The 13324-nt window shown below is 43.1% G+C and overlaps 1 protein-coding gene across 3 annotated transcripts in view; it reads right to left on the reverse strand.

Annotated features, from left to right (window-relative positions):
* Window positions 1–2360: 2360 nt before the first annotated feature.
* The window catches only part of LOC119446743 (46 kDa FK506-binding nuclear protein), a 34093-nt gene continuing 23129 nt past the window's right edge, over window positions 2361–13324 (reverse strand). For all 3 annotated transcript variants that reach the window (XM_049664363.1, XM_049664361.1, XM_037711271.2), the window contains exons 4-9: window positions 12443–12598; window positions 11871–11989; window positions 9891–9971; window positions 7287–7421; window positions 4574–4700; window positions 2361–2569 (exon numbers count right to left, since the gene is read on the reverse strand). In XM_049664363.1, the coding sequence (XP_049520320.1) occupies window positions 2442–2569; window positions 4574–4700; window positions 7287–7421; window positions 9891–9971; window positions 11871–11989; window positions 12443–12598 (746 nt within the window). In that variant the 3' untranslated portion in view covers window positions 2361–2441. The remainder of the gene's footprint in view (window positions 2570–4573; window positions 4701–7286; window positions 7422–9890; window positions 9972–11870; window positions 11990–12442; window positions 12599–13324) is intronic.

The following is a 13324-nucleotide window of genomic DNA, read 5'->3' on the forward strand; positions in this document are numbered from 1 at the left end:
GACAGTCGCGCATCCCCACACACTTGGTGTTTTATAGTCCCGAGTTGAAACTTGAGCACATACAAAATCACAACGTAACTCATATTACATTAACTTGTATGCATGGTGTCAATGCATGACTCATCTTACACTGCAGCTTTAGATGCAATTTTGCTGCCACCTGCTTTCACTTTGATTGAAGTAATATGTAGTTCACAAGTTCCTTGCAGAATGCAATATTGTAACTGGCGACTCTCGTTTATTTTCTACGCACTAACTTTGCATGTTTAGGACTTAGATGTGTGGATGAAAGTGAGAATTCACATTAGCTGTGTGATAAAGAAAAAAGTATGTGAAAGCCCAATTATTCATTACGTACCATTCTCATAATCAGCAAGTTGAAATGTTACCTCCATGAAATGAATTTCTTGGAATCTCCAAGTGTAGCCTAGCATGAACTGTTACAGAGGATATTCGAGTCCCGTTACTTGGACCCTTATAGGACTGCAAGATTTGGATAATTTATCTAGGAAGTCGAATTAACAAATGGCAGTAAAATGGAACGAATTCAGTTTTTTTATTGCTTTAAGTAGTCTATTGTCTTCTTGCTTTTTTTTTTTTAAGTGCAACTCAACCACTATGACTAAAGGGTGTGCCAATTATTGCATACGTTCCTCGCATGCATGCTTGCAATGCTAGCATTGCAAGCATACTTTTCTTCACGCTGTAGTTCTCTCTGATTTGTTTCCTGCTGAAAACACCTTTTTTTAATATCCTGAGGAATTTTTTTTTTACCTTTATGGATGGTGCTGAATATCGAATCTGTCCATATGAAACAAGCAAGAACAGATGGCTTCACGACTGGTAGGAGCATCGACCATTAAAAGATAAAAATTAAACAGCTTCACGACTAGGGAAGCACAAGTGCTATCTGCTGAATTTCTTGTTTTCAAGCATTTAGCAACCGTTGCTGCGCACATGAGGACGGGCCCGTTAGTGGTCGAACTACGTGAACCACCATGCGTTCACATTCGAACTACAGTTTTCTGTCCATAGCAATATTGTTTCCCACTTAGAGTTGCATTCAAATTAAGCGAAAAGTTGAGGTTGAATTAATGGGAGTCGACTTTGTCAATTGTACATTCCGAGTTCAGCTTTGGATACCGTGCATGCGTGTTAACCTGGTTTTGTTACCATAGCAGTGAGGTAGATCGGTGCTGGTCAGGATGTGGAAAGAAGCAGGAAGCAATGCGCACACAGTAGAGGATTGTAGGAGTACAGGGAGCACAAGAGAGTGAGGAAAAGAGGTGGCACGTGCTACAGAGGAGCTCAACTGGCACACGATGAGGCTGACGCTGCCATTGTACACAACAAGGAAATTGAAACGTGAATTTGGCAAGAGTAGCTGATTGCTCAAAGGCACCTACCTTTCTTTGGTTGTGTGCAGATTCCCACTTAAAGGGTTCTATGAGACAAGACTGTGAGTGCCAGTTTGTTTCCCTACTCGCCTTTCTATGTAGCAAACCACGCTTTTTCTTGTTAACATCCCTGCTTTCCCTCTTTCTTGCACTTCAAGCAGGCATCCACAAGTGATTAGCTGCAACTATCACATGTTTGCACAGGATTAGTTTCCTAAAAAGCAATTTCAGTGCTAATCAATAAAGCCCAACATAAAATCCAGAATTACTTTGGTCCTACTCTAGCATAAAGTCGCAAAAACTGTGACGAGAAAAATGTTATAAAACAGAATTTGCTTGTTTGCATACGGTCAAATGACAGTACCTAATACTCATGTTGGTACTCGGTACCAACTTCGAATTTCCATGAATGGTTGACTGCTTGCTGTGAAGGGGAACCGACAGGTCTGATTTTTGTTAGTCGCAACCTATACGAAGCCAAACAAATGCACCCGTAATGTGGAGTTTGTGGGTTCGGCTCCCAAGTTGTTTTTTCGTACACTTTCATTTCCTTTTAGCTTACCATTTCTACACTTCGATTAAAAACTACAAATAATTTTCCTTATGCTTTCCTTGGCTTCATATGGTTGTGACTGCTTGTGTATTGTATATGGGCCCAAGGCTTTTCCCTGGGCACAAGTTGCAATTATTTCTACAGCATAATATATGTATCACTGATCACTGGAATGAGTAGATAAAAACTAAAGTCACATTTTTCTCATTTGTAACCTTTTATACTGTTCATGTCATCTGCACAAGGCTAGAAGAAAATTCAGGTTGACAAGTCTAGGTAAATGAGCTGGCAGTTGTGTAATATAACAGCGTAATTAAAAATTTGGCTTAGCCCATGACATTACTCTGTACGTTAAGTAACTGTTCACGTTTTTGGAGACTTCCTTGGCACAGCAATGAAAAACGCACTGATCACAAGTGTTCAGCTTTTATTCAATGGAGCAAATGAGCAATGGGTAAAAGGTCGTGGCCACTTAAAATGAAAGGAACACTTCAGGAGACGGCCCTGAGCTCCACATCAAAGTACAGGGTGCTGTTAGGTGGAATGACCCCCATACGGGTGTTGCCATATGCTTGACTGGCTGGAATTACCAGACGGCGCCTTCCGCCTACCTTCATGCCTGCAAAGAAATTTTTCAATCCTGAACTTTCAAATACAATTAGGAGTGCAAGACTGTCATGAAATGAGCATGCAAGTTCAGTGCAGCAAGAACATCTAAGAGGTCCACTCAATTTGCTTACATTTTACCACACGCTATGGCACCACTCACTCTACACAGGTGAAAGCCTAGTTCACAGCATATTGCCAGCTTTAGGAAATGTGCAGGCTTTTCTATTCAAGTAGTCCTGAATTCTTGCCATCGGCCATGTGCAGAATTTGCTGGTCCTTGTCCCATTGCTAAACACTCAACATCATTGTGGTTCATCTGTGCTTGGAAGGTAAGCAACCTGTGAACGTCGAGTGCCAACTGTTTCTTTTCTGTTGTGGAATAGTCTGCCCTCAATGAGACAACAGTGTCTACAGCAAAGAATTCTCAGCACTCTTGGTAGCCCTTTTATTTTGCTAAGTGAGAAAGGCTACAGCATGCACCAGGTGTGATCTTGTTCACATTGTGCAGGATGAATTGAATGGACCTCTTCTGCAAGCGAGCTAGCTTGGTACTCCTGAAGCAGCAAATACAGTTAAACCTCAATATAATAAAGTCTGTAAAATCCTTTGTCGTAGTATTAAAATAGTATATTGAAATTCGACCTTTTATGCAAATAAGTACAGTTCTTGACGGATTTTTCTTACCCCCCCCCCCCCCAGAAGGGGCCATAATATTTTCAGAATTTAGAGGCAATTGGAAAGAAATAAATTTCAATGAGAAAGAAAAAAAAAAAAAAAAACAACCTTAATTTTGTTGAATTTCAGAGTCGGCGACTAAAGATATGGTTTCATGCCATGTCGACAATATCTTCACTTTGGCAGTACAAAGACAAGCCAGCGAAGCTTTCGTGTCCACATCCGGTTGGACTTCGTGAAGAGCGGACTACTCTTCACGAAGTCCAACCGAAATGGCATCAAAACTTGTTGAACGGTGTCAAGAAAGCTTCGCGAGGTGACAGGCGAGAACCTGTTGTTCATCGCTGCCATGTTTGTTGTAAATTTGGGACTTGTATACTTGTCATGTCCGAGAAATCAAGGAAAATTAGATACTGTGTCCGACATTTCAGTATTTATTATGCATTGTTTCTATGAGTAAAAAAGTTACAATTGTGCCCGAAAGGCAAAGAATTAGACAACTACACGAAGGTCTGTAGCTTTATCAGCCGTATTAAATTGCAGTAAACATTCGCTTACTAATTAAATTAACAAGCATGGTGAAACGCGTGCACACGCAGACATGAGTAGATCTCACTCGATGACTGAATACTCGCTGCCACAATGCTCACGCATGCAGTAAGATTTCAGAGGCCATGATCAGCTGAATTTTTTTTCTGCCGCAATAACGCTGCTTCACTTTGGCGGCTGCTCTCGGTCATGCGGAGTGCAATTCGAAAGGTGCATTTGCAAGAAACTGCATGTAATTCGACCATCTGCGTTGGAGGCAGTTTTCATTTACTGCTTCCTCAGCATTACTTTATTTATTGCCCTGGCAGCAGTTAAATTTTGTTATATTGAAATCACACATAAACACACTTAGTTATATTGAGGTTCAAAATACATGGCGTCCTATGGATAAGAAGATATAAACAGTTAGACACTTTGTTATATCGAGAAGTTTAATATATCAAGGTTTAACCATACAACCTTCAGGGTAAGCAGAGGTGTGATAAGCTAGAAAAAGTACATAAAAATATGACGAACTGGGGGGAGAAACTTTCATATTGTAACAAAGCCATGAAATGATTACTCCGATATTCTCAAGAATGCTCTCTGTGGTGAGAAAGGTTGCAGAAATGTATAGCCAGCGAAGTACTACAATCACACAACACATTATTTACTGGTAGATTACTCTTCGACAAAGTGGAAACTAAGCCAGCCGAATCGGTGATTTGTGATGTTTCATAAGGTGACCTTATATACAACATAAGCAAAACCGTACAAGGGCCATGTGCATATCGCAGAAGGTGCCACTTGCCTTGAATACCAGTTTCCCAGCCCTTGATGACCTCGTGCTTGCCTAGTCGGAAGCAAAAAGCTTTACCCGAGCGGCACGTGTCAAATACGTGGTTGTTTGCCAAGCGACCTGTATAGTACACGTGTACCTGAAAAGTGCGAGAACGAAAAGGTTTTATTACCACAGGATCTGTGGCTGTCCTTGATTGCATGGTGGGCGCTCTTCAAAGAGCACCTATGAATGTCCTAGTGATGGTATGGCCAGGGCAATAAGCAGCCAAGTAGTCGTAACTACAAGTAACCATATTATGGAAGCTATGGTTTTAAGCTTTCTTTAGAGATAGGCAAATGGGAACAAAAATGAAACTGAGGGATGCCACAGCATGTACCAAGGTATTGCAGCAAAACTGCCTGTGGGGTAACCTCTGTAAACTTGGGACAAAATGCATTGGCTTTCACTCATTTTCCAGACAGCACTGCTTATGCGCAGTTCAGATCACTTGTAATGTAACCGCTTATACGTGTTAGTGCACCACCTATAGAGGCGCCACTGATGGCCATCGAGTGGGCACTTTTAAAGGTATACTCGGGATGCAGTAGCAGACAAAAATACTTTACAGCAAGGATGGCTGAAGTTTGCAGCTGTGATTTCCCCTTTATTCAGGTGCCAGAGCACTGCTTCAGCCCTGACACTGCAGGAAAGGCATGGGTCTTTGTGAGAGCAGGCATGTACACATTATTATTGGAGTTTGGGACAACCCAGCTTGCATACGTGCCAGGTGCATCCCACAGACATGTGCAACTAAGGCCAGTTAACGAATTGGAGCTTGTGTTAAGCAGCCGTATTGTTTTGTTGCCTAAATGCAGGGTCTCGATCATATTTTTTTAAGTTCTACCCTTGCCGAAATACACTTGAACCTCGTTATAACGAAGTTGAAGGGGAGCTGAAATTGCTTCTTTATATCCGTTACTCCATTATATCCAGTATTGCCATTTACTGCAATATATGGCCAATGAGGTGGACAACTGTAAACGTAGAAATAAGAAGACGGCTTTGGTGGCCCTCGGAACCGTTACACAGCCATACATGCGATGAAATTTTAATAAAACAACAAAGGGATCTTTGGCGTGTGGATCGAGGAGGCAAGCAAACTTCTCTGCGCCCTCCCGAGATTACATGCACCATGCCAATGCGACATTGGAGGTGTGCCCAGCTGCCAGCCCGCGCGGTGCACCCCAGGGAGAGGGAGAAGTGAATGCACGGCCTGGGCGTGACCCACGAGATTGCGCCGGGGCAGTCTCTGAGGCCAGGCCCAGCTACAGCTGCTTGCACGGTGCGCCGTAGAGAAAAAAGTTAATGCACTAATATTTTGCACCGCGGCACGTAGCTGCGCAGCATGGTGTGACTCGTGCAGGCTTGTGACTCGCCCCCTGAGATTGCACCGGTGAGATCTCAGAGGCCACACCCAGCTGCACCTGCCTGCGCGGCAACGCACCGCCGCGCGTGGCGTCGCTCATGCAGCCAGGCACGCATAAGAGAGAGAAGTCAGTGAAGAAGTGCGCAGGTTCGCAGCTACGCACGGCGATGAGAAAGACCAGCGTTGCTCGACGACATATTCGACGTGGGGATGCGGAAGTTTTGAACTGCCACAGCGAATGAGTGCCGAACCTCGCGGAAAGTGATGTACTCGGAGCGCAATGGTTGGGTATTTTTTGGTTTCGGAGATGAATTTGGTTCTTTGTATCCATTGGCAGAACAATTTAACTTTGTTAAAACGAGGCTTTAAATACATGCATCTCTATGGGGATTTTAAGGGGAATTTCATTTACTTTGTTATATTCATTATTTCGTTATAACGAGGTTTGAGTGTACTTTTTTCTGTACCCCAATAATGGGCACACGTTGTTGGTGCAGATTTATACCTCAAACGACGCCGCACGGCGCGATGCCGGCACACACTGTAGTGATCTTGCTACTGATGAATACACGCGACGTTGCCGAATAAGTGCTGTCACAGTCTCCTCAAGAAGAGTAATTCGCCAGTTCTCGCGAAGTGCAGATATCGCGTGTGTGACCTTGACTCCGCGATGCTGTCAATTTAAACAGTGGTCCCATTATTCATTAGTTCGTAATGTTATCCACACGTGAGCTTTTGCTCTTCCTATCATGTGCACATACTAACTGTTGTTACGGAAGTTTGCGGCAGTTGTTGGCCGATTGCCCACGAACGCTGCTTCAATGCAGCCTGTGCATGTGATCTTGTGCCAGATCTATATGTGTATTCGTACGAACATATATCGCAAGTTTCTCGTGACGGCATGCCACCAGACATGCTCGCCGGCTAGCCCTAATCAGTGCCGCTTCGTCAGGAGTCCCGGGCCAAAGTTTTGGTTTGGTGCAGCGTCAATGAAATGCCTCACAGTGGCTGTATGGCACTTGGAAAATGCAGAAACCATCTGGCTAACCTAAGTGACGGCACATTCTGGTCGCATCCTTTGATTCCCGGACACACGCAACTGCTTGGTCTACTTGTTTTGCATATACATGCCCTTGTAAAGTGTTTTTGGTTATAGTGTGATTCCACTTAAAGTGCAGAAATCTGAGACTCCGGCAACTTATGTCATAACTGGTCCACGCTGTGCAGGCATTCGGTGCCCATGCAAGGTTAGCATATGGCTTCACACAGATTTGCACAAGGACACCTTGCACCCAGGAAAAGACTGATAAGACGCACACTTTTGCCAGGTTTTGCCACAGGACCACTCCCAATACGCAGGTCAGTGCTGACGACACCTCCTGGGAGTGTTGTGCCGTTTTCATCTGCTCCTCCAACCTGCGGCGACTGCTGGACCTTGGGACCCTCGGAACCCTGCGGGAAATGTGTGCACCACCATCAGCATTAAAGAAAACGTATGGTCCGAGCAACTGTGTTTTAGCTTACAAGCACAGCAGTTTGACATCACAAACTGTTTTTCAGCATGCTTCACAGCCGAGTTGCCCCTCCTTCAAGCAGCTCAGGCTTACTCTGGCTGACGTATGATAAGTCAATTTAGGTTGAAAGAGGGGCACTTGAAAATAAGATACCCCACATATAACAGCAAGACCAAAACAAGCACAAAGTACAGGTGACACTAGCTCTCTTTTTTCAGTGCAGAGTGTGACAAAAAAAAAAAAAAAATATGAGGTTCTACGTGCCAAAACCACGATCTGATTATAAGGCACGCCGTAGTGGGGGACTCCGGAAATTTGGACCACCTGAGGTTCTTTAACATGCACCTAAATCTAAGTAGACGGGTGTTTTCGTATTTTGCCCCCATCGTAATACGGCCGCCGTGGCTGTGATTCGATCCCGCGACCTCATGCTCAGCAGCCCATCATAGCCACTGAGCAACCACGGCGGGTGCAGAGTGTAACAGTGCCCCAAAGCAATTAGATATGAGGCTTGCAATTACTAATATTTGTGCCACAGGGCACTCATAATGGCTATCTAGGTTATGGGCCTTTATGTTTTCAAACTGTGATGAAGCAGTTGCATGGCTGTTACCTGACAAAGCAAATACAGTGAAATCTCGTTGATACAATCTTCACGGGAACCAGAAAATAAAGCGTATGATCCGAAAATCGCATCATCCAACAAATTATCGGAAAAAGAAAGAAAAAAAAATATCATCCTAAAAAACATATTACACAGAATCGTATCAATGAGGTTCCACTGCAGTCACTGAAATGTTCCAATGAACTGTAGTGCAATAGCATGTAAGCTGCAGTGACATATGGTGTAATCTCGCTGATACGATCTTCACGGGAACAGGAAAATAAAGTGTATCATCTGAAAATCATATTATTTGAAATAAATACATTGCTCGTGTAATACAGTGGCTGGGAAAACAACAAAAAAACGTATTATACCGAAAAACATATTATGCAGAATCCTATCAACGAGACTCCACTGTAGTAGCTCCGTTTTACATGACATGTGCCATGTATTATGGTGCTCTACAAGCCCTTCGACAATCACGGAATGGTTAGCCACTAGGCACTCTTATTTAGGCACCCTGACATTATTTGAAAAACACAGCTGCCAGTGAGCATATCTGTTTTATTATTTAATGAATGGGATATTGTAGTGGATTCCAAACCTTATCTGTAACTCTAGTTTCGTTTGATCACAACTGGCATTTTGTGGGTTACTCCCTCCATGCCACTCGCTTCAGATTCATTGGATTCTGGCTAGGCTAATGGAACTCAAAATTACTTTTACTGGATTCCTGGTGCCCTTTGTTTTATTCCGTGCTACTACCTTTTCGACTGCGAGTTTCATTGAATTTCATAGAATTTCCCAAAGCACCCACATTGGGGATTAAGGGGGGGAAAGTAAACTGGGCGACTGGTAGCTGTTCATGGTTGCATGGGTAGCGCTAAAGTGACACGGGGCTAAAGAAAGCCAATACAACGGACAAAGCGTTCGTTGAAAGTCAGCGTGGAAAATGCAGCGACAGTTGAAAGTCAGTCTTTGTCATTTTGTGTCGTTCTTTCATCCAGTGTCAGTTTAGTGCTATGCCTGCAACTGTGGGCTAAGGGCCCCTTTGATGCTCCAAATGCCTGACTTATTGCTGCAGAATGTTTTATTTCATGTTCATATGATTATAACTAAGAATCTTAATTCGATTTTGTTTTAACAACTGGTAATAAGTTCCTTTCAGCTTCCCAACCTCGAACTTGTTGACTGCAGCGTTTATATAACTTTGTGGACTCCACTTTTTGTTGCCTCACCACTCCACACTCTTTGTTGCATCAAAAGAACTTTCGCCTTCTCCACGGTAAGCAATTGCGATTTTCTTCCTTTAAATATTTTATTCAGGTCAAATACACTATACAAAAGGGTGTAAGGCCTTAGAATTCCGCACCACATCACCGATTCGACTGACTGCTGTCTTGTTGGTTGCTGAAGATAACATTGCAGTAACATCCTATGACACATGGGGCAGTAGCACAGTTCAAAGGCTTTTGAAATGCTTGTATGAGAAGAGCATAAAAGAACTCTGCACATTCAATGAAACGCTTTATAGGCTACATTGTTTATTAGAAAACAGAAGACGGAACATACAAGGGAAAGAAACCGCAACACACAGCCTATCCAAAATGACACTGCAAGCTGGTGGTATGATTTCAACTGTGCACATTCATTGAGATTTTACTTGAGGTGCTAACCTCTGTGCCACAATGTGTTCTGTACAGTCATAGGCTAAAATCACGAATGCCTTGAGGAGACCAGCTACTTAATATGAAACTTGCTTCTTTTAAACGGCACAGCGCCACTGCCAACCGTTCTACGTACCGCAGTGGCACCATCACTGCGCTGCTTCTTCATTTTCTTGCGTTTCTTTTTTGGGACGCCATCCTGAGGCTCTGCTGAAGGCTGCAAGCAAATAAAAGGCTGTTAAAAATAGTTGCGAGCACATCTTTTCAGACACCTATAATAACAAATTTAACTCGGTGCATTCAGACCAACAGTATTGCTTACTATTGGAGCTACTGGCACTTTGTTGTCAGACAACTTTTAGCATGCACACTGGTAGTTACAAACACAATCTAAGAATGAGAGGGGTTTTAAAATCAGTATCAGGATGATAATTATAACTGAGGTGCATGTAACTGTCACTCCTGACAAGCGCAATGAAAAGAAGACAAAGACGATACGAACGAAGGCACACAAGAGGAGATTTCAAAAAGGAAAAAGCAGTGAAGCGAGTGCCCGGAGATGTCATCTTGGAGAAGGGGTGCGCTTATAGAAGGACGTGGTGGTCGGGGCACAGCGTTCCAGGAGAAGACGGCCGGAAAATGCCGCCACTCTGGGTCCTGCCCCAGTACCTAGGCGATCCAGCGACGTCCTGCCCGAGTACCAGGCTCGGCAACTACTGCTGGCCCGGACCTACCAGCCAGGACACGTGTTCACTTTGTTCACGCTGCTGAATGTGGACGTGCGAAGGCTGACTGCAGCCAGTCACCGCCCCGTCTAGGGAACTAAGCTGGGCCGGTGTGCACCAAGAGCGCCAGCTGGCACGAGTCCCGCTCTGCCGGAGCGCAACAGCCCCTCAGTGACTGTGCCTTCGTCCGTCAGCCGGGGAACCGGTCACGCCGGACCACAGACTGGGTGGTGACGATATCCATGACGGATATAACCAGTACTGTAAGCGCCCTGACACTAGCATATAAATAATTGTCCTAGAGGCGTTGGTTAACACGGTAGTGTGATCGTAAAACATAGCTAGGGAGGACGCATTCTGTGTGCAACGCGTGACAGTAACAAACTGTAGGAACAATGTGTGAATCGCAGCACAAATGTTCCCTGCTTCAAAGATTGCAAGTTCTCAGCAGCTAAGGGTGTGTTTTGTGAATGGCAGTGTTGAATTTCCCATGTTTCTGTGTTGGTGCATGACGTTAAGCATTCTTTCAAGATATCAATAGCATTTTCAAAATTTCTGTGCAGTTCTTGCATGCTTGAAACTCATGTATCATAACAAAAGTTTATATGCTTCAAATCAGGTAAGGTGAAACATTGATGTTTGCACATATGCCACATATTTTCAAAGAAAATACTAACTTGACAAACAAGGATTAGAAATGCAAACATCCAATATTATTAACATTACTGTAGATTTCAACACTTAGACATATTCCAACTACTTTATTGCACATGCAGTAAAATAAGTTGCAACATGTTTGATGATATAAGAGAATTTAGAATTCGAAGGAATGCAATAAAACCACATACTTTGTCACTGTACAACATAAATCAAAGTACAAAAGTTACATAAAAATGAATTGCAGCACAAAAAAAAAAAAAGAAGGGAACCTATTCCTCACGGTGACTATAACATGAAATATATATATATATTTTTCATACATATTTTTGCCAGGATGTTAGTGGCTTCATTTTACAGCAGGACCCATGATTAGATCATGGCTCAAAAGCACTGTGTGGTGCCAGTGAAGTGGCCCTAAATAAGATGTAATTCAGACGTGACTGGAGGGAAAGTATTGTGCTTTATCAAATGAATGAAATGACATCACCTGCAAACCTGCAAATCTAGCCTAGGATGACAATGGCAGACGGTAACGATGTAAACAACAGGGAAGATGGAAATGGTGCTGCCTTCTATCGCATGGAAAAACAAAAGAAAGCATTCCATTTTAGAATACACAATAACAATAATCAGCTGAGTATTAGACATATGAAGCAAGGAGCTGCTGACAATCCACTATGTACATACCCCCAGCCCGTGAATGCTGCCTTTTCAGCTCGGGATGTACGTACCGCTGAGGTTGTAACTTGTTCCTTTAATGGAGAGGTGTTGCTCATCGGCTTGCCAGGAACCCGCTTTTGGGCAGGGCGCTTGCGTTGCAAGACTGGTGCTGGCTCAGGCTCTTCTTCGTCTGTGCAACAGTGTAATTGTCACTAGACAAAAACATTCAACCAATTCTATTGTGACCAAACCTAAGACATTATGTGGTGCAGTGCTTAAATACCTCTATGAAGGTGGCAACCAATGACACACACAGAATAAGAATGTTACTCAAGACACTGCATAAAGCAGCATCTTTCATGTTTAGCAGCACAATTAAGGTATAGATAGCATTGCGCACAATGCTTTTTATGTTTTTCAATGGACCTGAAAATTTCTGACACATTCAGACAGTGGTTACATCGTGACCACCTAATGAATCTGTTGCAATTGCCTTGGGAGTCATGGCCCCACGATTGTTGAACACTCACACACAGAATAAGAAGATACATTGAAACTACTTTGGCAACACATTCAAATATACTAATCAAGTTATTCACAAAGGCTGCTACTGCTCAGTCATGGAGAGCAGCACTGCCTTTACCTGATACTTCGTCTTCATCATCATCTTCGTCATCCTCTGTCGCATCCTCCACCTTGTTCACATCAAAGTCAGAGTCGTCGTCTTCACTCTCACCATTAACAGCCTGTAGGAGTGATTGCTTGAGCTTTTTGGTGTGCTTGGATGGCCTTTTCTGAGCTGGACATAAAAAACTGAAAGTCACTAAACCCAGTATGGCTGCATTTTGAGTAGTCTCTACATTCATATATTTCACATTTAATCACACCTAACCATAAGCAATAAAGTGAATCAAACACATGTATGCATGCACAGAAGCGGAGAAACAAATCGGGCTGTAGCAATATAGTTAGAATTTCATTCACTGAAGACACCACAAAAACATATCTGTCCTTTTTACCAGTGCCACATAATTAGGTGTCCTCTGCAAGTATATTTCATCTACTTCCACGGTGTGTTTGATTCACAGGGCAGTGTTGTCCAAACATACTTTTCTTGCATGGCCCTTGTGCAAGAAAAAAAAAAAAAAAAAACGTGCCGGAAAACAACTGTACAATTTAAACTGTCAAAAGTCAGTTCACATGGGGCAAGAAAAGAGAGAGAGAGGAGAAAGAGAAAAATAACAGGTAGCCATGCCAACTGCCTCCAAGATTTTTCACTTGCGTCCACATGTGATTTCTGCAAACACTGTTGTTTTTAGAGAGAAAGGCATCGGAGCCATATTACATGCCGTCACAGCACTTTAAGATATATCAATTTTATTTATGCTTGTAGTAGGTGTGTCTACTTTCTGCCAGCACTAGAATGAGTCACTGTACATTTTGGGTGCAAATGAACGCTTTATTCTGAAACTAAACATATTGTACTACAGACTTCTTTTACTCGTGTTCTTTGTTACGTGCACTG

This window comes from Dermacentor silvarum, chromosome 3, assembly GCF_013339745.2.
Source record: "Dermacentor silvarum isolate Dsil-2018 chromosome 3, BIME_Dsil_1.4, whole genome shotgun sequence".
Classification (NCBI taxonomy): Eukaryota; Metazoa; Arthropoda; class Arachnida; order Ixodida; family Ixodidae; genus Dermacentor; species Dermacentor silvarum.